The 23,121-nt window shown below is 44.4% G+C and overlaps 2 protein-coding genes across 2 annotated transcripts; one reads left to right on the top strand and one right to left on the bottom strand.

Moving 5' to 3' along the window:
• Positions 1 to 1,955: 1,955 nt before the first annotated feature.
• Positions 1,956 to 15,586, top strand: LOC135083371 (maternal protein exuperantia). Its single transcript, XM_063978112.1, has 10 exons — positions 1,956 to 2,119; positions 3,140 to 3,312; positions 5,161 to 5,313; positions 6,252 to 6,394; positions 7,031 to 7,236; positions 8,155 to 8,296; positions 12,216 to 12,364; positions 12,953 to 13,095; positions 13,755 to 13,851; positions 14,589 to 15,586. The coding sequence occupies exons 2-10, from the start codon at positions 3,154 to 3,156 to the stop codon at positions 14,636 to 14,638; spliced, it is 1,242 nt and encodes a 413-aa protein (XP_063834182.1). The 5' UTR covers positions 1,956 to 2,119; positions 3,140 to 3,153; the 3' UTR covers positions 14,639 to 15,586.
• A 727-nt stretch (positions 15,587 to 16,313) lies between these two features.
• On the bottom strand, positions 16,314 to 23,108 carry LOC135083447 (exosome complex component RRP41). Its single transcript, XM_063978189.1, has 6 exons — positions 22,568 to 23,108; positions 22,173 to 22,245; positions 21,961 to 22,097; positions 21,308 to 21,506; positions 16,795 to 16,889; positions 16,314 to 16,408 (listed from the first exon to the last, which is right to left on the bottom strand). The coding sequence occupies exons 1-6, from the start codon at positions 22,736 to 22,738 to the stop codon at positions 16,337 to 16,339; spliced, it is 747 nt and encodes a 248-aa protein (XP_063834259.1). The 5' UTR covers positions 22,739 to 23,108; the 3' UTR covers positions 16,314 to 16,336.
• Positions 23,109 to 23,121: the final 13 nt, after the last annotated feature.

Genomic DNA, 23,121 nt, shown 5'->3' on the forward strand with positions numbered 1-23,121 from the left:
AAGTAGGCATTTTTCCTTTTAATTCCCGTTTCCCCGTTTTTAACTCGACACTGGCAAGAGGCATAGCATAGCCATAATATAAAATAAAAAAAAAAAAAAAAAGCTGATTATGAACCATGAAGCTAAAGATAAAAATGGAGGGCAAACTTGGAATAAAAACTTGAGTCAAATACCTACTTATATCTATTTCGCTCTCTGTGGCCCTACCTCTCTTTTTAGTGTGAACTGTAGTATTGCTATCTCCTGATTTAAATCTCCTAGTAAATTCTTCGAAATAGCCAATTCCCTAACCAAATCATAAGTTAAACAAATAAATAATTAAATATTTGAACTACGATTACCTAGTTGAATTAAAAATCACAAAATTGTCTGCCGTTTAGGTTTAATGTGTTGGCGAATCAGGGAATTACAATCCCAATTCCTGGGGAATCGGTACCATGTGACAACATCGGCCCAATCCGGCCCATCATGGCGGTTGTTTACTATTTTGTTTATTATGCAGTTAATTTCGTTTGAGATTGTTTACGGGAAATAATCATTGTTTTATCACAAGAAATGATGCAAAATTTTGTAGTGCGTGGTTGCGGTAGTACGTGGTGTCCTGGAAGTGACATAAGATTCCACGCGTAAGTGTTTATTTCGTGATTTCCGACATTGGATCATTGTAAACATTTTTCACATTTTTTACAGTAATTTCTTCTTAACGTTTTACCAGTATTTACACTTATCATTTTTAATTATACCTATGTCAAGAAATAAAGATTTTACATTGAGTTTCATTGAATTTGAGCAAAGGAGAATGCCCAAGTGACTATGGGAGTTGGTATCGCTATCAAATTCATTGTACATTAATCGAATAAAGCTTAATTTATAGTATGCATACAGGACTATTTGGCACAGTTATTTTTTTTTTTATAAAACTCCGGACTTTGACGTAATTTTGGTTTAAGTGAAATGAATGGTGTCCATTGGCATAGCTACAGGTTTTACCTTAGAATACTTGTTTTATATTTGTGGATAGTTACCCTGCCTAAAAAAAACCCTAGCTACGCCAAAGCTAGCGTTATTTGATAAGGATCAGATATAAACACAAAATAATCTTGCGTGCATACCAATGTTATTTATACCATTTTGCAAGGGGAAAGGGATTCGTGGTTAGCCCTGACTACTTAAGGACAGGAAAAAATCAAATGATATCGCGAGCTAACTACGAACAGCGCCATCTATTGACAACCGTGCGAACTACGTAGTGTCGTTGCTCGGTGATAGCTGTTGCTGATTGCAGCTCATTGTTACAATACTTTTTATTAAAATCGGATTTTATTCCGGAGGTTTTACAATTTCTTACTACTTTCGCAAATCATTACAAATGAAGAAAGGAATTTACGGTGTGGTACCCTCAATGTACAATTAGATTTCGAGCGATACCACTTTTGGGCATTCTCCTTTATATTTTTTGTTTATTTAGAAAGAGAGAGTCTGCCCACAGAGAGCGAGATAGTGATACATAGTTTGTGCTTCAAGTAGGTATTCGGAGTGTGGCCTCCATTTTTATCTGTAGCTTCATGTTATGAACGCAGCGTCAAATACGTCACTTACTAGTGTTGTAGTCACAGTTATGGATTGTAGTAATAAGACAGTCGAATCAGCTGAAAGACACTATTTGTGGATGCAATCACAAGTTCACAACACAAACAATCTAGACTAGAGAATTCCGAGAATTTAATTTGGGTTATGGTAAAAGTATATTTTATTAAATTTAAATTGATTGATTAGATAAAGCGTAGTAAAAATGCTTCGATTCCTAATTTTTTCATTGGTAACAATGTATTGTTTGTAATTTTGCAACAGTTGTAAAGTTGTAAAATTATTTTAGGATCGCATTTGACTTGTAACTCAAATTCGATTATGATCAACATAAAATTACAGGTTGTTCGATTGCGATATCATTGGACATCACTATTGCTTGCTATTGCGGTTTGCCATTTGCCGCACACGTGCTGAGATTTTGTGATATTTTTACAAATTATTTTACTTTGCAGCGTTCGAAGGGCAGCGTAGATCGACTGCTGTTCAAAAATATTGTTTACCAACAATTAATCGGCGTCGCATTTGAGACGTAAGTTTATTATTTTGTTATTTTGACACGCAGGGGTGGGGCAAAATGTCTCTAGAAAAAGACCGCCACGTGTCCCGATTTTAAGTTTTCCGTAATTTTTGCTAATTCTAATTACATTTTTGACTAAACTCCTTTCTGAATACCATTGTAAGACTTTTCTGGCGTAGCCATTGTAATGGCTAATTAGCATCTTGCTGGTGTGTCGCTGGATTAATCATTGTGTTTTCACATGATCGATTATTTCTGGCTACCGGTTATGTCTTTCAGTGGGTGTTAATTTCTTGCAATGAGTTATCGGTTTGATGTGTAATCAACCGATTAACACATTTTTTCACTGTGGTTGCTTTGGTGGTGGTACTCAATAGATCACAAAGATATCCTCCACCTAAACTAGGTTATCAATGGTAGATAGCAAAATCAACATGAGCATTGAATAATGGATGTTTTATGGGACTGCAGTCAACTGGAAAAAGCTTTGCCCACCTGTGGACTGAAAGCAGAAAGATTGTTTGTGAAATCCACCTTAACTTTATTCATTTTAGTTATTGGGTTAATAACTGATAAACAATCTTATCTATGGTTGATTATGTACAATTCTTTTTATAATATTCATAGGATAATCTTAGTAAAAGCTTTTTTTTCATCTACCCACAATTCTAAATAATTAATGTGACAGGTGTTATCCAAATAAATACAAAAAGACCCCTAGAGAGAGTAATAGTCGACACTAATTTTAGGGTAGTAGCAGTAGATCTATCTATCGGTAAAATTACAATAAAATGTATGGTACATTATTGGGACAATGAAGTTATTCAACTACCCACATCTCTCAAATCCAAATGAGTGTACTGCATGCGATCTGTGATTGATCATGTTCAAACTGAAATGTATTTGTGTAATTCTGAAATGCAGCTAATATTAATTTGACTCTTGCCAATAAAAATGATTAACATTGTTAACAATCTGATCATTTAGGTGTAGAAGGAAGATTTTTTAATACAACTTTTTTTTTGTCCACAGTGTAAATAGTGTTCATGGCCATGGTGACAGAATCAAAGGTGAACGGTGGAGAGGTGGAGGCTCCCACGGAGTTGCCTCCAGCGCTGGCCGAGAAGCCAGCGGGGCTTCCTCCGGGCAAGTACTCGCTGGTTGGCTGGGACATGGACACCACCGGCAGAAGACTTATTGACGAGGTACGTTTTCAATTACCATTTATTCCAAAGTTTTTTTTTGCACCGTCACACCGTATTGATTAATACTGTTACTTGCTAGGAAAAAATTACCATCATGTCACACTGTTAGTTGTTAGGTCATTTTTTACCTTGAGAACAAGCATTTTTGTATACTTTTGAATAAATTGCTGTGCCAATCCTAAATTTTAAATAATCTTCAAGCATGTTTGGTTTTAAAAATGGCTTTTGCCTAAAACTTTATGTAAATAAGTCTTGAAGCTGTGAGTCATCATAATTAAAGACTTTAGATAAAACTAAACAATAACTAATTGTGCTAAGCAATTAAGATTGTTTAGAACTTTGTATTCACTTCAATATACTTCTGTATCTTATCAGTCCCACACAATGACCTCTTATTTTTATCTATGGCTTCTTTACATTAAAAGCAAATTGAGTAGTTTGCTTGGATATTTTAAGCAAATATGTACAAAGATTTGTACACAGTGTGGGTGTTATACCTACATATATTATGGATTCGATAAATATGTCAAGAGACTGAAATGGTTAATAGCAAATATTGGTAAACAATTATTGCTAACTTCAAAACAATGTTACATGGTCTAGGTACGTTCAAGTGCGGATCCACTGTTGTCGGTATGCCCACAACCCTAATTTGCTTATTTTAATTATGATCTATTGATAAGATCGATAACTGATGATAAAAACGGCTGACTGATGAGCCTTTAAAAAATCGAGCGTGAGTTCGTACTCCAATCAACTCTCACTTTGCCAATTTTTGGTGGCTGTGCCCACAACCTTTTTTGAGGGCTGGATCCGCGCCTGGGTAGGTTATAACCAAGTATAGTTTAGTTAATAATGCCAATAGAATACCAACCAACCAATAGGGATGATGACTGGGTAATGAAATCGAAATTCTATTTAGTCCGTCAGACAGATAATTAGAAAATATTACTCATATTTTTTATTTTTTTTTTATAATCTAATAATTACAGTATTATATTGAGTTGAAATGTCGCGTGACGTCACTTTTGAGTAAAAATTCTACTCAAGCATGACGTATCGCGCCATTTCAACTCGATGTAGCACTGTTATTATTTAATTATGAAAGAAAATAAAAAATATGAGTCTAATATTTTCTAATTATCTGTCTGACGGACAAATACCTAATTGAAATTTTGTCATCTAGCCTATTAGGTAAACCTCTTGTGTTAGAGTGATGGGTTTTACATACAACCTTTCATTACCTATTTTCCTTATAGAATTTTATTTTTTGTAACAGTCATTTCCCTGTTTTGGTGATAAAATGGACAGTGTATGTGGTATAACTTTATTTATTGGATGATGAGATCATTTTCAAAACTCTATTATAAGATTTATTTATGACCCTTTGTTGATTTGGTATGAAAAAGTAAGAAACAAACAAAGGAACTTTCCCATTTATAATTTAGTGTCAAGAAGCCGTTGTTTTGACACGCAGTGAACTTGTTTTGATAGATTGATCAATGGATGATTTTAGAACCGCAGTAACATAGATTACTCTGACATTCCTTCACACAATCGCCTACATAAAACCACAATCCATGCCACACTGATTTAAGTGCTCTCAATGCTAACTTCATTGAGAGTCAACTCTCACTATAGAATTGGTCCATTCTGCAAAGTCAAGGCATGCCATTCCTAATTTTGATTCTTCATACAAATTAGACTTGGGCCCAACTATCGGCCAACTAAAAGTTGGTGGTCTGCGCCTAGTCTTAACGTGCCCTTGGTCACTCAGGTTCCAAGCTTGTTTGTAGATTGATATCAGATTTGAGTCCATAGAAGCTAAAACATACATTTTATCCGCAGATATGCCAGATAGCAGCGTACACTCCGAAGCAGACGTACTCTCAGTACATCATGCCCTACGGGGACTTGAACCCGGGAGCGCGGAGGCGCCACAACGTGCGGGTCGTCACCGTCGGCCGCTACCGGATGCTCAAGGATACCGTTACTCATAAGGTTAGTAAGTTATAAAATAAATCAAATAAAATTGTTTGTATCAGCTGAAAGACATGCAAGGACCCCCAAGGATTTCCACAAAACCGGTCCTGCGCCGCTCGCATCCAGGCACCTCCCGCGACCTTCTTCATCAGATCGTCGGTCCACCTAGTGGGAGGCCTGCCCACGCCACGTAAACACACAGACGCCTAAAATAAAATAAAAATATTTTGCTAATTCTTGCCCTGTGTGGGCAAACGCCTCTTCCATCTGTGGAGACTTTTGCCTGTCCTGGGCTAGATCAAGCCAGTTGTTGCCTGCTGCTCTCATCAGCCCACCTTTCCTTGGGCCTACCAACCTTGCTCTTCCCCTTTGGTCCTTTCCATTTTGTTTATGTCATAGTCTATCTTCTGTCTTTGTACCTTGTTAGGTGTCCAGCCCAGTGTGTTAGGTTAGTCTCCGTAAAAGAACCTACAATGATTCCAGCGGCTCGATATGTTCTGCGGACAGCGGTCAGGTCAAAATGAACTCATCATGTATTGTCAATATTGTCATCATTATCCAGGCAGTTTGAATTTTAATTATAAATGGCATGATAAAAAACATATTTCCGGATTAAATTATCAGTAAATCCTGTATTGGTCACTGTTGCAGTTTGTTATTTGATAAAAATTAATAATGCCTGTTTTGTAAAGTAGCATTTTTACAACTGCTAAGATACCGCAGTGTTTAGCTTGACATGCTATCTTGTATAATTAATTTTGATCTGATTACCCATTCGACTGTATTATGCTTCAACCACACCAACGCGTGCAGATCGCCATATCATAGGGAAATGACAGGTCGCGTGAACTGTCAGGGGTCGCGTATAAGTAAATGACACTACTTCCATTGTATTCCCTCCTCCATTGGGGACCTAAGTACTGAATAAAAGCTTTCACTTGGATATCTTTGCACAGATTCTGAAGACAAAGTCTGAGATCTCCGCGCTGTCCGACTTCCTGGATTGGCTGGAGAAGGAAAAAGGCGACGGCAGCGTCATCCTCATCTACCACGAGCCGCGACGCCTCAGCCCTACCATGCTGCTCGAGGCGCTCACCAGGTAACACTGAAGAAAGCACGGGACTATTTCCACCTCTCGTTCCCACCGCTGCAACTTCTGTGTTGTCGGGATCTACAGCTTGACTGCCAATAAAAAACCCAACCAGTGAAGTTCAATTTGAAGAAAGAGCACATTATTCAACTACTGGATGCCCACTGCTGAACATGGCCTATGTTCCTGTCCCCCAATGATTTCCAGATTGACTGGTTAGTAGCGACCTGCATCTGGCGCCTTTTCTATCTTTAAGTTTGTGGGTGGAGGTCCCACGCTGCGCTTTCCGGTACGTGGCCTCCACTTCAGAACCTTGCCTTGCTGTCCCATCGGTCACATAGTACGCAGAACCGATGTTCTGCGTACTATGTGCCCTGCCCATTGCATCGCCACTTCAGTCTACTAATCTGACGGGATATGTCAGCGACTTTAGTTCGTTTACGGCACTTTCAGTTTGTTGCAGACACTTTTTTTTATTTAATCTATCATGCGATCAGACCGAAGACTGAACAGATTTTTGCTGTGATTATCGGCGATGAAAGCAAATTCGCCATTGGGACTCCCTCTCCCTTCAGACACTTACCGATTATTATTTACTATGACGACACATACGGACTTTAACATATGGTTTTCTTTTTCGTCAAGGTACAAGCTGCTGGACCGATTCAAGACCATCGTGGCCGGTTTCGCCGACAGCTACGCGTTGGCCGCCGACAAGTGCAAGACGACGGTCAAGTCGGTGTCGCTGCGCGTGCTAGCCCGTGTGCTGCTAGATGCCGACTCGCTGTCGGTGGATAGCGCGCTAGACCGCGCTACTGCGGCTTATAGGATCGTGGAACATCTTGCGCAGGGTAAGTTGTTGCTCTACAGATTTCGCCGACACCTTCGCCGACAATTGACGGTGAAGACCGCGCCACTTCAGCCTACAGAATCATGGAGCACTTGGCGCAGGGTAAGTTGTTGTAAGACAAATAAAAGCTACAGGACAAAGGCAGGTTCGCCGGCAACTACGCCGACATTGTCGGTGAAAACAACGGCACTTCAGCCTATAGGATCGTGGAGCACTTGGCGCAGGGTAAGTTGTTACTATGCAGACTTCACCGACAAGTGCAAGACGACGGTCAAGTCGGTGTCGCTGCGTGTGCTAGCCCGTGTGCTGCTAGATGCCGACTCGCTGTCGGTGGATAGCGCGCTAGACCGCGCCACTGCGGCTTATAGGATCGTGGAGCATCTTGCGCAGGGTAAGTTGTTGTAAAATATGTATAAGCTGCAGGAGCGTCCAAGGCCATTGTAGCAGGGTTTACCTGTCGGCGAATCCTGCTATGCCGACAACACAAGATGACGGCGAAGAGCGCGTCACTGCCGCCTATAGGATCGTGGAGCGTTTTGAGCAGGGTACATTGTTATAGTTCGTTCGCGGGGTCGAGGGAAGCGCGGGGTGGTGAATGATGACGCTCGGATTGGTCGGATCATGCTCCTAGCTTCCCTCGACCCCGCGCGTCTTCGTGGATGAAACGAACTACATATAACAATGTACCCTGCTCAAAACGCTCCACGATCCTCTTGGCGGCAGTGATCTTCTGATCTGACTATGTCCTAACTACTGTGGACGTTTTTTAGCTGAAAAGACCGTTTGTATTGGATAATTTGCGGATGTGTCAAGCTGGGGATTACAGTCAGATTGAAATTTCATATCGATGAATAAACGCAGTGTAGTGAAGGAGTATTAACTTAACAGTAATTTATTTATAGATATCTTTGTCCACCAGGCGAGCAGCAAGAAGTAGGCGCGGGCGGCGAGGGCGGCGGCGCGGGCGCCAGCGCAGACATGGTGGAGACGGCGCGCGTGTGGGCGCGGCCCGTGGCCACCGAACTTGAGGCGTTGGCGGCGCTCAAGCAGCTGCTCGAGAGGTAACTGTAGCCACAGAATAAGTAATAGTACAGGTACAGAAGGATTACTCCGCAAGACGATTTAAATAAATGCGAGTCTTGCTACGACGCGATACAGTGGAATTCAGCTCGCACAGCACTACGTACCTACAATTTTATTCACCTACAAGTTTTGTCTCTTTCTATCGCGTGCCTCTGAACTCTTCTTACGCTGTTAGGGTTGCTGTCTAGTAGTGTCTAGTAAAAAAATAATTAATCTACTTATTTGTTATGAGGTACGTATGTAGGTAAGTACGCATTCATTATGGAAAACCTTGGGAGAGGCCTTTGCCCAGCAGTGGACGTCATTTATTTCGGCTGAAACGAACGAACGCATTCTGAGCAGTAGTCATGGTAGGTTAGGTTCCTATACTATCCTAAGAATTATTGATTACCTACATGGTCAACATACCTTTCAGCATCTTTGGGAAGCGAAAAAAAAGATAAATCCGGTAGATTTCTTTTCGAATTTAAACATCCGAACGCCGCACAATAATATTTCTTTCTCTTTATGTCCATTTTTAAATAATACTTCGATCATAGAATTAGTTACTACAACGCACGCCAGCGTCCTGACGGGCGCGCGCGTGACACTCGACTGATATAATACCCGCCGGCGGGGCGCTTCGCTGTAGGTAATTATCGGATGTACCGCGCGGAGTGAGCCAGGCCTGCTGTAGCTCGTAGTGTCCAGGAGTGTGCAGCCGAGCCGGCTTGTATCGGGCTGGTCCCGGGCGAGCAGCAGGTAGGCTCGGGCGCGGCGGGACATGGTGGAGACGGCGCGCGTGTGGGCGCGGCCCGTGGCCACTGAACTTGAGGCGTTGGCGGCGCTCAAGCAGCTGCTCGAGAGGTAGGCCACTGCTGTGTTAGGCTGCTTTCAGAGTAACGCTAAGAACCAGAGTAAATACAAATGAGTAAGTCATCTTCTTAGAAACGCACCGAGCGCGGTTTGTATAAATATATAGCCCTTAGGCTGATTTCAAAGTAACGCTGGCGGCACGCGCCGTCGGCCAGCGCGTCTCAAGAGTGCGCGCATGACCGGCGGAGCGCTGTGAAACGAGTCTCACGAACGGTACGTGTGAACGACGTGTCTATGAAACAAAAGCAAATACTATCGTGTAATTGAGAGCGCGCACGTGTGACCGGCGCCGGTCAAACGACTCTGAAATCAGCCTTAGGGCAACTGCTGGAGATGTAGGTGGCTGCGGTGTCAGGGCGTGTGTTGCCGAGCCGGCTTACATCGGGCTGGTGCAGGCGAGCAACAAGAGGTGCCCCGTGGCTACCGAGCTTGAGGCGTTGGCGGCGCTTAAGCAGCTGCTCGAGAGGTAGGCCATTGCTGTGCTAGGCTGCTTTCAGAGGAAGGCCCAGAACACACGGTGAAACGCAATTGCAACGAAACTGCAACTTCTAGTTACTTTTGAGTTGCATCTAAGTTTCTGCCATAGATTCCGTTGAGAGACCACACATGACGCGACCTTTTCAAACCGGTTTCAAACTGATCGTTGCAGTTTCGTTGCAATTGCGTTTCACCGTGTGTTCCGGGCCTAAGGCTAAGAACTCACGGCGCGATTTTCACGCGATTTCAAATCGCGCCGATCGATCTCAGAGCGCGGGTGAAAACCGCCGAGGCTGCGGTTACCGCGGCCCGCGCGATTCTACTAGTCGCCCGCCGGTGCCGCGGGAACCGCATACAACCGCGCACGCTGCGGGCGCAAACCGCTGCAGATGTAGGTCACTACAGTGCCCAGGAGTGTGTTGCCGAGCCGGCTTGCATGGGGCTAGTCTCCAGGCGAGCATCAGAGGTGACTGTGAGCCGCTCGTAGTGTCCAGGAGTGTGCAGCCGAGCCGGCTTGTATCGGGCTGGTCCCGGGCGAGCAGCAGGTAGGCTCGGGCGCGGCGGGACATGGTGGAGACGGCGCGCGTGTGGGCGCGGCCCGTGGCCACTGAGCTTGAGGCGTTGGCGGCGCTCAAGCAGCTGCTCGAGAGGTAGGCCGCTGCTGTGTTAGGCTGCTTTCAGAGTAAGGCTAAGAACCAGAGTAAATACAAATGAGTAAGTCATCTTCTTAGAAACGCACCGAGCGCGCCAATACGTATGCGGCGCGCACGCACACACTAACAAAATTAAGCGTCTTAGCAGGGTGTTGCGCGGAATAGCCATGGTGTCCCGGTGAAATATAGCCCTTAGACTGGTTTCAAAGTAACGCTGGCGGCACGCGCCGTCGGCCAGCGCGTCTCAAGAGTGCGCGCATGACCGGCGGAGCGCTGTGAAACGAGTCTCACGAACGGCACGTGTGAACGACGTGTCTATGAAACAAAAGCAAATACTATCGTGTAATTGAGAGCGCGCACGTGTGACCGGCGCCGGTCAAACGACTCTGAAATCAGCCTTAGGGCAACTGCTGGAGATGTAGGTGGCTGCGGTGTCAGGGCGTGTGTTGACGAGCCGGCTTACATCGGGCTGTTGCAGGCGAGCAACAAGAGGTGCCCCGCGCCTCTCAAGCAGCTGCTCGAGAGGTAACTGTAGCTCGTAGTGTCCAGGAGTGTGCAGCCGAGCCGGCTTGTATCGGGCTGGTCCCGGGCGAGCAGCAGGTAGGCTCGGGCGCGGCGGGACATGGTGGAGACTGGAGACGGCGCGCCCCGTGGCCACTGATCTCGAAGCGCTGGCCGCCCTCAAACAGAGAGTTAGGCCACTGCAAAGTCAAAGTCAAAGTCAAAATTTCTTTATTTGTTTGGACTAATAAATAGTTCTTACAAATCGTCATTTTGCTCTTAAGGAGCCTCTACATGTCTCATAATCTTTTTACCCTACCAGCGCTTCGAGACCAACATTTGGCAAGTGCTGAGAAGAAGCGCCGCAACAAACTCAGTCACCACTGTCTGCCGGATAATATAAATAAATAGAAATAGTAGTAGTAGGTACATTCGATTCAGGAGCAGTTCACTGAATTTACCATGCATTCTTGTATGGTGTATCTTATAAGAATGGGTATACAAGATTGCGTGGTACATTAAACAAGGTAGTGACGTGCTAATATCTAGACTTACATATTAAGATACTAGTAGAAATGACTCGCATACATAAATTTGAATAACTTGGATTGACCAGTCCCCGAAAGCAGCGCCTGTTCACAGACATGACGAGTGAACCAGCCATCGCTTTACTCGACCATATTAGAGGGAATGTAACGACCCGCCTCACTAAGCCACCACCCCAGAGACATTTTAGTGAGAATGACAATTCCAAGTTATCTCTTTAAAAAAAAACTAATAATAAAGCTAAGTAACAGTCCAGATTGAGAAGCATGACACTATAACATTTGAGAAATTATTATTAGTTTATACATTACTTAAACGAAACTGCAATAAGAGGGATACACTGTTACACACAACGTCACGGCGGCGGCGGCGAGTCCTCGTACAACGACTATACAAATGGCGAACGCGACGGTGCCGGTACCGCTGCCGCTGTGGTGTGTGAATTCACCCCAAGAGTTACTGTTGGAAGTTGGAATCGTAAGACCTGGTTCAGGCAGCGATGATTATACGGTTGCTGAACGGTTCTCGTACTAATGTACAATGTTGATTCAAATCGTAACCGCACTATTACCGCCTCATTGCGTCGCCAATCGGATAGTGTTTGAACCAGGACTATGGGCCTAAGCTAGAATTTGACACGCGTCTTGTCTGCACTGCAGTTAGTATAGCACTGCGCTAACACGCCGGAGGCAAATATGACAGCACCACGCATAGCCGCGATGTTAGCGCAGTATTCTTGTGCTCCAACTAACATCGAACGTCTACTCTACTAGATTACGCTACCGTTAGGGGCTCTTACATAAGTCAAAAGTTAAACGCACTATCTTGAACTACTCGTACTAAACATAAAATTATCCTCTTCCAGACAGAACACGTTCCGGCCAGTATTCGCGCCTCTGCTCCGCTCAGCGCGGCCGGAGCGCAAGCGCGTCACTCAGCTGCGACGCTTATTGGCTGACGCGGGACTGTTGTATGAACAGCTGCGCGGTGCCTGGCAGGATCACAAGCTGGAAGGTAGGCGTCAATGAACCGGTCGCAGTGATACTAGACTCCATTGAACTTGAGTAGCCGGTCAACAAAAAAAATGGCGTCAATAAATGGCATACTAACTGAAGGCGTGCTGAACAAAATTTCCCTATACGCATACGCTACAACACATGCCTAAACAAAAAAGTACTAAGCAGTGCATCTAATAGACGGAGCGGACACTCGTTCCGTACACCCGCATAAGTTTAGAATGGGCTCTAAAGATCTCGAATCTTTTTCATCCAGAGGCCACTGTCGGCTATCTTCTACTGTCATCGATAAGCTAGAGGATGCCCGTATTGGCCAATGACAGGCGTAAAAGATAAATCTCCAAATATGCGTGAGAGCATCATCTCTGCTGAACTAAAGCATCCCAAGGGCATGATCTCCTTTTTTATCCAGTTGCTGGCTGTCAGCTATCTTCTGAAAGCCATTAGTCCATTGAGTCTGCTCAACGACTTACACTACATTTGCCAAAAAAAGAAATCTCCATTCTCGAGTCGTCTATTTCACGCAGTTTACTTTGAAGCAGAGCAGTTGGTGTTATTAACACAATTGTTTTCTTTTTTATTCCAGGTTTAGAGAAACAATTGGCTTCGCTATCAGTATCGGCGAAGGAGGAAGACATTAAGGAGCTCATAGAGATTTTCGACTGCCACTTTGACCCCGCCAAAGAGCCCAAAGGACCCAAAGCCAGGATTCCCAGAAATAGGACAAGGGTGAGTAGCAAAATTACTGTATTACCTGTGATAATGTAATTGCTTTCGAGTCTTCTGATTCATTTAAAAGATTTCATGTTTCGCCGCCACCTATAAGAGAACAGGCTTCCCCGAACTTTTTGGCTAGCATAGAGCAGGACACCACTTTCCTTGGTAAATTATAGAGGGTAGTCTTACTCATCATTTCAGCCATAGGACGTCCACTGCTGAACATAGGCCTCCCCCAATTATTTTCACAATGGCCGGTTGGTGGAGCCTGCATCGAGCGCCTTCCCGCTACTCTTATAAGGTCATCGGTCGAGGACTACCGGTGGCTATCGAAGTCCTAAATCGAGAGAAATTTGTGTCCTTAATGGCCTGTGTTGCTTTGACGAAAGTCAAAAGTCTGACCAGTGTGTGTTGCGAGTGATGGTATACGTATCTGAGACGTGGTCGCTTACTATGGGCCTAATAAGAAGGCTCAAGGTCACCCAAAGAGCGATGGAGCGTGCTATGCTCGGAGTTTCCCTGCGTGATCGAATCAGAAATGAGGATATAGGAGAACCAGAGTGACTGACATAACCTGCAGAATCGCTAAAATCAAGTGGCAGTGGGCGGGGCACATAGCTAGAAGAGTCTGTTGTCTTGTTCAAGTAATAATAACGAATGTTACTTTCCAGGCAACGTCATCGGCGGGCGAAACCGGCGAAGCAGAGGGCAGCACAAGCGAGTCGCAAAACAGTTCACCACACAATTCACCTACAAAGACTAGCAATGGTATGTGTTAACGTTTTAAATACTGTAGTCTACTAGTTTGTGTCAAATACTACTAGTTTCGGTCAAAAATCTGCCTAAACTTTAGTCAGAGCTGCGCCAACGAGTACACTTTGTTAACTAAGACACACCGTCACAGGAAACCGAGTCGTATGATTTCAAGTGGAAGCAACTGGATACAAAAATACGTCTGCGTACAAAGTGGCCGATTTCATGTCGGCTATATTATACAGGGTGGCTTGTTTGTATACCACACAAGAGGCAAGTGTCTACGTTTTCGCATGGCGAATATGTTTTAATTTTGGTTTAACAACTTTCAGTTCCGAAGTTGAAGAAGCTATGAATTCGGCTGCACGTCCTGTAGGCCTAGGATGCGCGCCGCAATAAGCTTTTATCGCGCTATGTTATCGATTTTACGCGATAGGCCCATACATTTGTCGTATAGAAGCATCGATAAGATTTTATGACGGCGCTCATCCTAGCTCGGCTGAATGAGGGTTTTCGCGAATGATAGATCCGCTAGATGGCGGGACGTGGATGTGGGGTCTGACTGCTGCGTGATTGGTGGATTTTGACATATCTGCCAATGTCATGTCAAAAATAACCAATCATGCAGCATTTGGATTTTGGACCTCGCGTCTACGTATTGCCATCTGGCGGATTTTTCATTCGCGAAAACCCTCATTGGTCTCACACGACTGATATTATTTATTAACCAATGTTCCTTTTGTTCCCCTCAGACGTACCAGCGGCGGCGGTGAGCGCGCCGGAGGCGGTGGCGGCCAACTGAGCGCCGGGAGCCCACATTGCTATCGTTCAGTATCCACCAGGCCATAGGAATGTGACAAAAACATTTATTCGTATTATACACTAGGTTAAGTCTCCTTTGGAATTGAAACAGATTGTTTTGCATGCGTCGGTGAACGAGTTTACACATTTTTTTTAATTACATACCTACTTCCGCGCCCAGAATATTATTTACAACTTATTGCTTCGTGCATTTTTTCTATTATAGAATAAAAATTGTAGTTGAGTGCCTTAGCAACTCAGTGTAATAAGATATAACGTTTTTGTATATCCATAATAATATTTTTGTCTACGTATTTGTCGTGAACAACGTTTTTGTTGTTTTTGCAATGTCATACATAATAATATATTGTTATAAGGCCGAGTATACACGGACAAAATATTGAATGGTCGCTGTTATGTTGAAGCGTATATCGAACTGTGTTCGAGGAGTTGAGAGTTTTGTACCATTTGTAATATCACAGATTTAATATTATAGCTTAAAGGAAGCAATATTTTATTGTTTTAAGTTTTAAATTGGGGCTTTGAACAAGGATATAAAAAGTACAATATGTTTATTTATTCAAAGTTACTTTTTATTTATTTAGTAATTGTGTGCAATGGCATATACCTAACTAAAGGATGGACTGATTTTTGCATCCACATATTTTAAAGATATTTTATTTATTTTTCTCTTGTTTCAATTGAGCGTTTCGTGTAAGTTAAATAGGCTCTGTTGCATCGCTTGACTAAATGCTGACTGCTGTCGTTCTGCCATAGGAAAGTGGTTCTTGTTGACTGTTTAGTTTTCACTTACCATACATAAGCTATGTAACGAAAACAAAGTGTGTACCTATTAACTTACCTCTAATTTAGTTAGTTTTAACATAGACTGTACATATAATTTAATTTCTTATTTTGTTCAGATCTCTAATAAATATGTAAGTCTACATTTTGTGGTTTTATTTGATAAACTATCTGAATACACATTTATACATACTTCCATGAACAATAAATACAATATAGGTGCAAAGTGCAACTAATATCAGAAACAATCTGCCAACGTTCTTTTCTCTTAGGCTTACTAGTTTCATCAACATCCGTTCAGCAATTTTTGAATGAATGAATAGGTACCTTCTATTAGGCTTACTAGTTTCGTCAAAATCCGTTCAGCAGTTTTTGAATGAATGAATAGATACCTTCTATTAGGCTTACTACTTCCATCAAAATCTGTTCAGTAGTTTTTAAATGGATACCTATTAGGCTTACTAGTTTATCAAAATCCGTTCAGCAGTTTTTGAATGATTGAATAGGTACCTTCTATTAGGCTTACTAGTTTCATCAAAATCCGTTCAGCAGTTTTTGAATCAATGAATAGATACCTTCTATTAGGCTTACTAGTTCCATCAAAATCTGTTCAGCAGTTTTTAAATTAATGAATACCTATTAGGCTTACTAGTTCATTGAAATCCGTTCAGCAGTTTTTAAATGAATGAATACCTATTAGGCTTACTAGTTCATCAAAATCCGTTCAGCAGTTTTTGAATGAAGAAAAACAAAATCTAGAGATTTTGTTATGTATTCCTTTGAGGATGGCCTCGCACGTATCTTTCAAGGGCCATTTCTGAAACTCATTTCATAGCAAAATTCATCAAGTTATATTTTAGTAAAACAAAATGTTTGATAGAAAATATAATTTATTTCAAATGGTCACCACGTCTTGTTTCGTCCAGCCTTCTGCTAGATGTTCTCTCACAGCTTTGTCCAATATCACCTGAAAAAAGAATTGTTACGATTAGATATGACCAATTTACGTCAATTTCCGTTAACCCTTAGATAATCTTCATGTTGATTCAAGATCCAAGTCTACAAGTCCAAATAAACTACACACCATCATAGAAATTCACGTTCTGTTATGGACTTTTCCCAACAAGAAATCAATTCCGTGCGTGCGTAGTGTGTTTAAATTTTGTTAAAAACAAACAACGCTGAGTTGCGCCAAATTATTTTAACCGTAACTATGACCCTAACCGGTGTTTATTGTATGGAGTTTGACAGACTTTTAACGTTTGTTAAAGTTAAAGTAAGATAGTGTAACCCAGCCTTAAGCAATAAAGAATTCTAACTAATTGGCAATAAAGAATTTGAATTTGAACAAACCTCAATGTCTCGACAGCCCTGCATCGCTCTGCTCAGCACGACGTCAAAGTAGTCCATGTGAAGGCGATGCGACATCTCCAGTAAAGCTATGTTGCCTGTAACAAAATAGAAACGATCAACCAAAATGATAATGGTAATAAAATAGTCCAGAGTAATAAGCATAACAAGTTGTCGTTATTCCGACCAAAGGCCGTCCACTGTTGGACAAAAGCCTCCCCTAAGGATTTACATAACATGTTGTGATCAGAGAAGCATCTCTGATTTAGCTAAACCCATACATCATCACACCACAGAATGTCCACTGCTGAACATCCTCCCCTATAATTTGGTTGGTTGATTGATAACCACCTGCATCCAGTGCCTTCTTCCCACAACCTTTTTAAAGTCATTTGGCTATCTTTAGATAGGATATTCCACGCTGCGTTTGCAGGGCTGTCTTTAACTTGGTGCCCTGGACACTTAAGGATCAAGGGGGGCCCTATTACAATTTGGAAAAAGGTCTTTTGAGAAGATAGGGGCCCCAAGTGCCCAGTGGGTATGCCAGTAAATGCATACTAACATTTGAAAAAAGGTTGTATCTTTTTCATCTCTGGGTTCAGTTCTCGTGTCATCTCTCATGGCTCTTACATTATACTTCTTTTTAAGATTGAATGAGCCTCAAACAGGTTATTCTCCTCACCGGTGCTGGGCAGCGCGGCGACGGTGAGCACCACGCCGCCGTTGGCCTCCTCCACGTGGCCGACGTCGGCCAGCGGCTGCCCGCCGCGGCCCGCCATGGAGGCGCTGCAGGCGGCCGCCAGAGCAAGAGCGCGCGTGTTACGGGGACGGAAGGTTCAGAGTCGGTTGAGGACGCCTCATTAGTGCGCCGCGAGCGTCTGAGCGAGAGAGCATACTACGCGTGATCTTCACTACTAGTGAGCGCGGGCTCGTGTTACAAGGACATAAGGTTCAAAGTCGAAAGAAAAAAACCTCAATCGTAACAGCGAGTGTCTATAAGCGCGAGCGTCGACGCGTTCAAGCGTGCGCCGTACGCGTCACCATACTAGGTGGGCGTGTGTTATAATGACGTCACGCTTGTAAGTGTTTTAAGCGACTGGCGTGAAGAAACTGCGCAAGAGCAAGATGAATGGCGATATCCCTAAGCTAACACACTTTGGGTTGCGGGTAGCCCTCAGAGTAACTAGGTTCGTTTCTCGTGTCTTCTTGATGGCTCCTCTAGGGCTCGTGTCTTCCCGATCGCCAAAACACACTTAGGGACGCCGGACCATCAGAGTAAGTTCGTTTTCAGGATCCTCGTATCTTGATCTCTAACACAAAGCCGCAAGGTCCAAAGTGCTCACCGGTGCTGGGCAGCGCGGCGACGGTGAGCACCACGCCGCCGTTGGCCTCCTCCACGTGGCCGACGTCGGCCAGCGGCTGCCCGCCGCGGCCCGCCATGGAGGCGCTGCAGGCGGCCGCCAGAGCAAGAGCGCGCGTGTTACGGGGACGGAAGGTTCAGAGTCGGTTGAGGAAGCCTCATTAGTGTGCCGCGAGTGTCTAAGAGCGCGTGAGAGCATACTACGCGTGATCTTCACTACTAGTGAGCGCGGGCTCGTGTTACAAGGACATAAGGTTCAAAATCGACTGAGAAAACCTCATTAGTGTAAGACAGCGAGTGTCTATAAGCGCGAGCGTCGACGCGTTCACGCGTGCGCCGTACGCGTCACCATACTATTTTAGGTGGGCGTGTGTTATATGACGTCACGCTCTGCTAATTTCATACGTTTAGAAAGCGCTTGTAAGTGTCTAAGCGACGGGCGTGAAGCTGCATAAGAGTGTGATAAATGGCGTCATCCCTAAGCTAAGATACTTTGGGTTGCGGATAGCCCTCAGAGTAACTAGATTCGTTTCTCGCGTCTTCTTGATGGCTCGTCTGGGGCTCGTGTCTTCCCGATTGCCAAAACACACTTTAAAACGCTGGGGCATCGAAGCAAGTCCGTTCCAGGGTGCAGTCCTCGCATCTTGACCTCTAACACAAGGCCGCAAGGTTCAAAGTGCTCACCGGTGCTGGGCAACGCGGCGACGGTGAGCACCACGCCGCCGTTGGCCTCCTCCACGTGGCCGACGTCGGCCAGCGGCTGCCCGCCGCGGCCCGCCATGGAGGCGCTGCAGGCGGCCGCCAGAGCAAGAGCGCGCGTGTTACGGGGACGGAAGGTTCAGAGTCGGTTGAGGAAGCCTCATTAGTGTGCCGCGAGTGTCTAAGAGCGCGTGAGAGCATACTACGCGTGATCTTCACTACTAGTGAGCGCGGGCTCGTGTTACAAGGACATAAGGTTCAAAATCGACTGAGAAAACCTCATTAGTGTAAGACAGCGAGTGTCTATAAGCGCGAGCGTCGACGCGTTCACGCGTGCGCCGTACGCGTCACCATACTATTTTAGGTGGGCGTGTGTTATATGACGTCACGCTCTGCTAATTTCATACGTTTAGAAAGCGCTTGTAAGTGTCTAAGCGACGGGCGTGAAGCTGCATAAGAGTGTGATAAATGGCGTCATCCCTAAGCTAAGATACTTTGGGTTGCGGATAGCCCTCAGAGTAACTAGATTCGTTTCTCGCGTCTTCTTGATGGCTCGTCTGGGGCTCGTGTCTTCCCGATTGCCAAAACACACTTTAAAACGCTGGGGCATCGAAGCAAGTCCGTTCCAGGGTGCAGTCCTCGCATCTTGACCTCTAACACAAGGCCGCAAGGTTCAAAGTGCTCACCGGTGCTGGGCAACGCGGCGACGGTGAGCACCACGCCGCCGTTGGCCTCCTCCACGTGGCCGACGTCGGCCAGCGGCTGCCCGCCGCGGCCCGCCATGGAGGCGCTGCAGGCGGCCGCCAGAGCAAGAGCGCGCGTGTTACGGGGACGGAAGGTTCAGAGTCGGTTGAGGAAGCCTCATTAGTGCGCCGCGAGTGTCTATGAGCGAGAGAGCGCAGCCTACACGTATACTACCTAGTAAGTATGGACGTAAGGTTCAAAGTTGAAAGAAAAAACCTCAATAGTGCTAGACAGCGAGTGTCTATAAGCGCGAGCGTCGACGCGTTCACGCGTGCGCAGTACGCGTCACCATACTAGGTGGGCGTGTGTTATATGACGTCACGCTCTGCTAATTTCATACGTTTAGAAAGCGCTTGTAAGTGTCTAAGCGACGGGCGTGAAACTGCGCAAGAGCGAGACGAATGGTTAAGCTAAGTCACTTTGGGTTGAGGGTAGCCCTCAGAGTAACTAGGTTCGTTTCGCGTGTCTTCTTGATGGCTCCTCTAGGGCTCGTGTCTTCCCGATTGCTAAAACACACTTTAGGACGCCGGACCATCAGAGTAAGTTCGTTTTCAGGATCCTCGTATCTTGATCTCTAACACAAAGCCGCAGGGTTCAAATTATATTACCTAGTAAGTATGTAAATTAGGTTCAAAGTCAATAGAAAAAAACCTCATTCGTGACAGCGAGTGTCTATAAGCGCGAGCGACGGCGCGTTCACGCGTGCGCCGTACGCGTCACCATACTAGGTGGGCGTGTGTTATAATGACGTCACGCTCGTAAGTGTTTTAAGCGACTGGCGTGAAGAAACTGCGCAAGAGCAAGATGAATGGCGACATCCCTAAGTTAAGACACTTTGGGTTGCGGGTTTCTCTCAGAGTAACTAGGTTCGTTTCTCGTGTCTTCTTGATGGCTCCTCTAGGGCTCGTGTCTTCCCGATTGCCAAAACACACTTTAGGACGCTGGGCCATCGAAGCAAGTCCGTTTCCAAGGCTGCAGTCCTCGTATCTTGATCTCTAACACAAAGCCGCAAGGTTCAAAGTGCTCACCGGTGCTGGGCAGCGCGGCGACGGTGAGCACCACGCCGCCGTTGGCCTCCTCCACGTGGCCGACGTCGGCCAGCGGCTGCCCGCCGCGGCCCGCCATGGAGGCGCTGCAGGCGGCCGCCAGAGCAAGAGCGCGCGTGTTACGGGGACGGAAGGTTCAGAGTCGGTTGAGGAAGCCTCATTAGTGCGCCGCGAGTGTCTATGAGCGCGTGAGAGCATACTACGCGTGATCTTCACTACTAGTGAGCGCGGGCTCGTGTTACAAGGACATAAGGTTCAAAGTCGAAAGAAAAAACCTCATTAGTGTAAGACAGCGAGTGTCTATAAGCGCGAGTGTCGACGCGTTCACGCGTGCGCAGTACGCGTCACACTAGTCAGGGTGGGCGTGTGTTATTTGACGTCACGTTCAGCTAATTTCATACGTTTAAAAAACGCTTGTTTAAGCGACTGGCGTAAAACTGCGCAAGAGCGAGACGAATGGCTAAGCTCAGTCACTTTGGGTTGAGGGTAGCCCTCAGAGTAACTAGATTCGTTTCTCGCGTCTTCTTGGTGACTCCTCTAGGGCTCGTGTCTTCCCGATTGCCAAAACACACTTTAGGACGCCGGACCATCAGAGTAAGTCCGTTTCCAGGCTGCAGTCCTCGCATCTTGATCTCTAACACAAAGCCGCAGGGTTCAAAGTGCTCACCGGTGCTGGGCAGCGCGGCGACGGTGAGCACCACGCCGCCGTTGGCCTCCTCCACGTGGCCGACGTCGGCCAGCGGCTGCCCGCCGCGGCCCGCCATGGAGGCGCTGCAGGCGACGGCGCACGCGCGTAACGGGATGCCCGCGTCGATGAGCGCTAGGGTTGACGCGTTTACGCCCGCGCAGTAAGCTCCGCCGTCTGCCTTTGATAGATATAGAGAAATGTTATTTAATTTTATCCCTACAAGCCCCAAACAATAGAAATCAATTGTAACCCAGTCATATGCGACCTCTCCGAGATTGAAGCAGAAAAGTAACAGCTTTAGGAATAGATATGGATATTTTTATTCCAGCTTGTTTGTGGTTGTATGGTTTTTGAAAATTAAAGCAGAACCATTTCAAAATTTACTTAAGCTTAAGTAAATTTTGAAATGGTTCTGCAATACTAAGCTTTGTTTCAAGCATGACATTGGCATTACCAAAACACTCAAATATTATATCTGTTTCATTAATTTGAAAAAGCTTTTCTGTTGTAACTTCAACTCCATTTATTTTTATTAATTTGCTTCAATCTACTATGGCCAATATTGCATATCTTAAAGACAACAATATTCTGTAGAGTAAATAGGTAATTTTAAAAATTCTGTGATAACTAACCTGTAAAACTTCTACATAGATGTCAATCTGTGACCGAGGGTACAGTTCAGTTTTGATGGCAGCTGTCAAAGCCTGCCTCAAGTGCAGAGACATCTCCTGGGACTTGCGATCACCTCGGGGACGATTTTTTCTTTCTCCTGAAATTGTATTACAGTGAAAAGTTTTGTAAAATTAGAATCAACTTACTGCAACCAGTTTGCGAGCTATTTTACCTGTAGAGAAAGTAGCCATACTATATTGACAGTTCACTACAACACCATCTGGTGAACTTTTGGATTTAGATGCCTGAAAAAAAAAATATATAAATAATCCTCAATCAAAGAATTTGAAGCAGCATTAAATGAGAAGTAGGAGAGCCGATAAAGGAATGAAAATAAAGAGTTTGTAAATAGGTAGACCAAACAAGCATTTGATAGAATTATGAGATCAATACAGTTGAAAAGAAAGTAGGTACTACATAACATTGTGGAAGAAACCTATACAGGCTGTCTCACAAGCCAAATAAAAATATTTTTATAGCAATTTAACAGACTAGTATTATGAATAAACATTTAAAATAATATCTTAGAGGCAGAAATTAATGATCTTAAGTCGTTAAGGTCCTTACCTGATGAGGTCCATAAACTGCAGCCAAAACTTTCGTGTTACCCTGCTCTAAGTATGCACTACCATCAGGCTGTGTGAATACACCTAGTTTACATCTTATTCGTCGTAATTCATTAGGTCTGCGACCATCAAGCCTTAAGCCTTGGCTTGATAATAAGTCCGGTGCTGGCATCTTGTTTAGTTCACTTTTCGGCAATATATTTCACAGGATTATGCTAAGAAACTTGCCTGTATGTTTATCACAACATATAAACCCACTTACAATGTGCGAAAACAGAAGGGTTTGAATATTTACAAAATATTTACCAATTTTTAGGTTATATTACAACACAGGTTTTTGACAACTTTGACATGTTTATTTGGCCGCACGAGCGATTGCGTGCGATAATGCACTGCATTCAACGTTTTGTTTTCGTATCAAGTCAACAACCCACTCTCTTTTGGGATAATTCCTTTACATAATCTGTACAGCATTCCTAATAAAAAAATAAAAAGTGACATTTTGTTATGTCGTCCATTACTTGTGGAAATGCATTGTTTTAATCGTAATTACAC

This window comes from Ostrinia nubilalis, chromosome 23, assembly GCF_963855985.1.
Source record: "Ostrinia nubilalis chromosome 23, ilOstNubi1.1, whole genome shotgun sequence".
NCBI classification, from domain to species: Eukaryota; Metazoa; Arthropoda; class Insecta; order Lepidoptera; family Crambidae; genus Ostrinia; species Ostrinia nubilalis.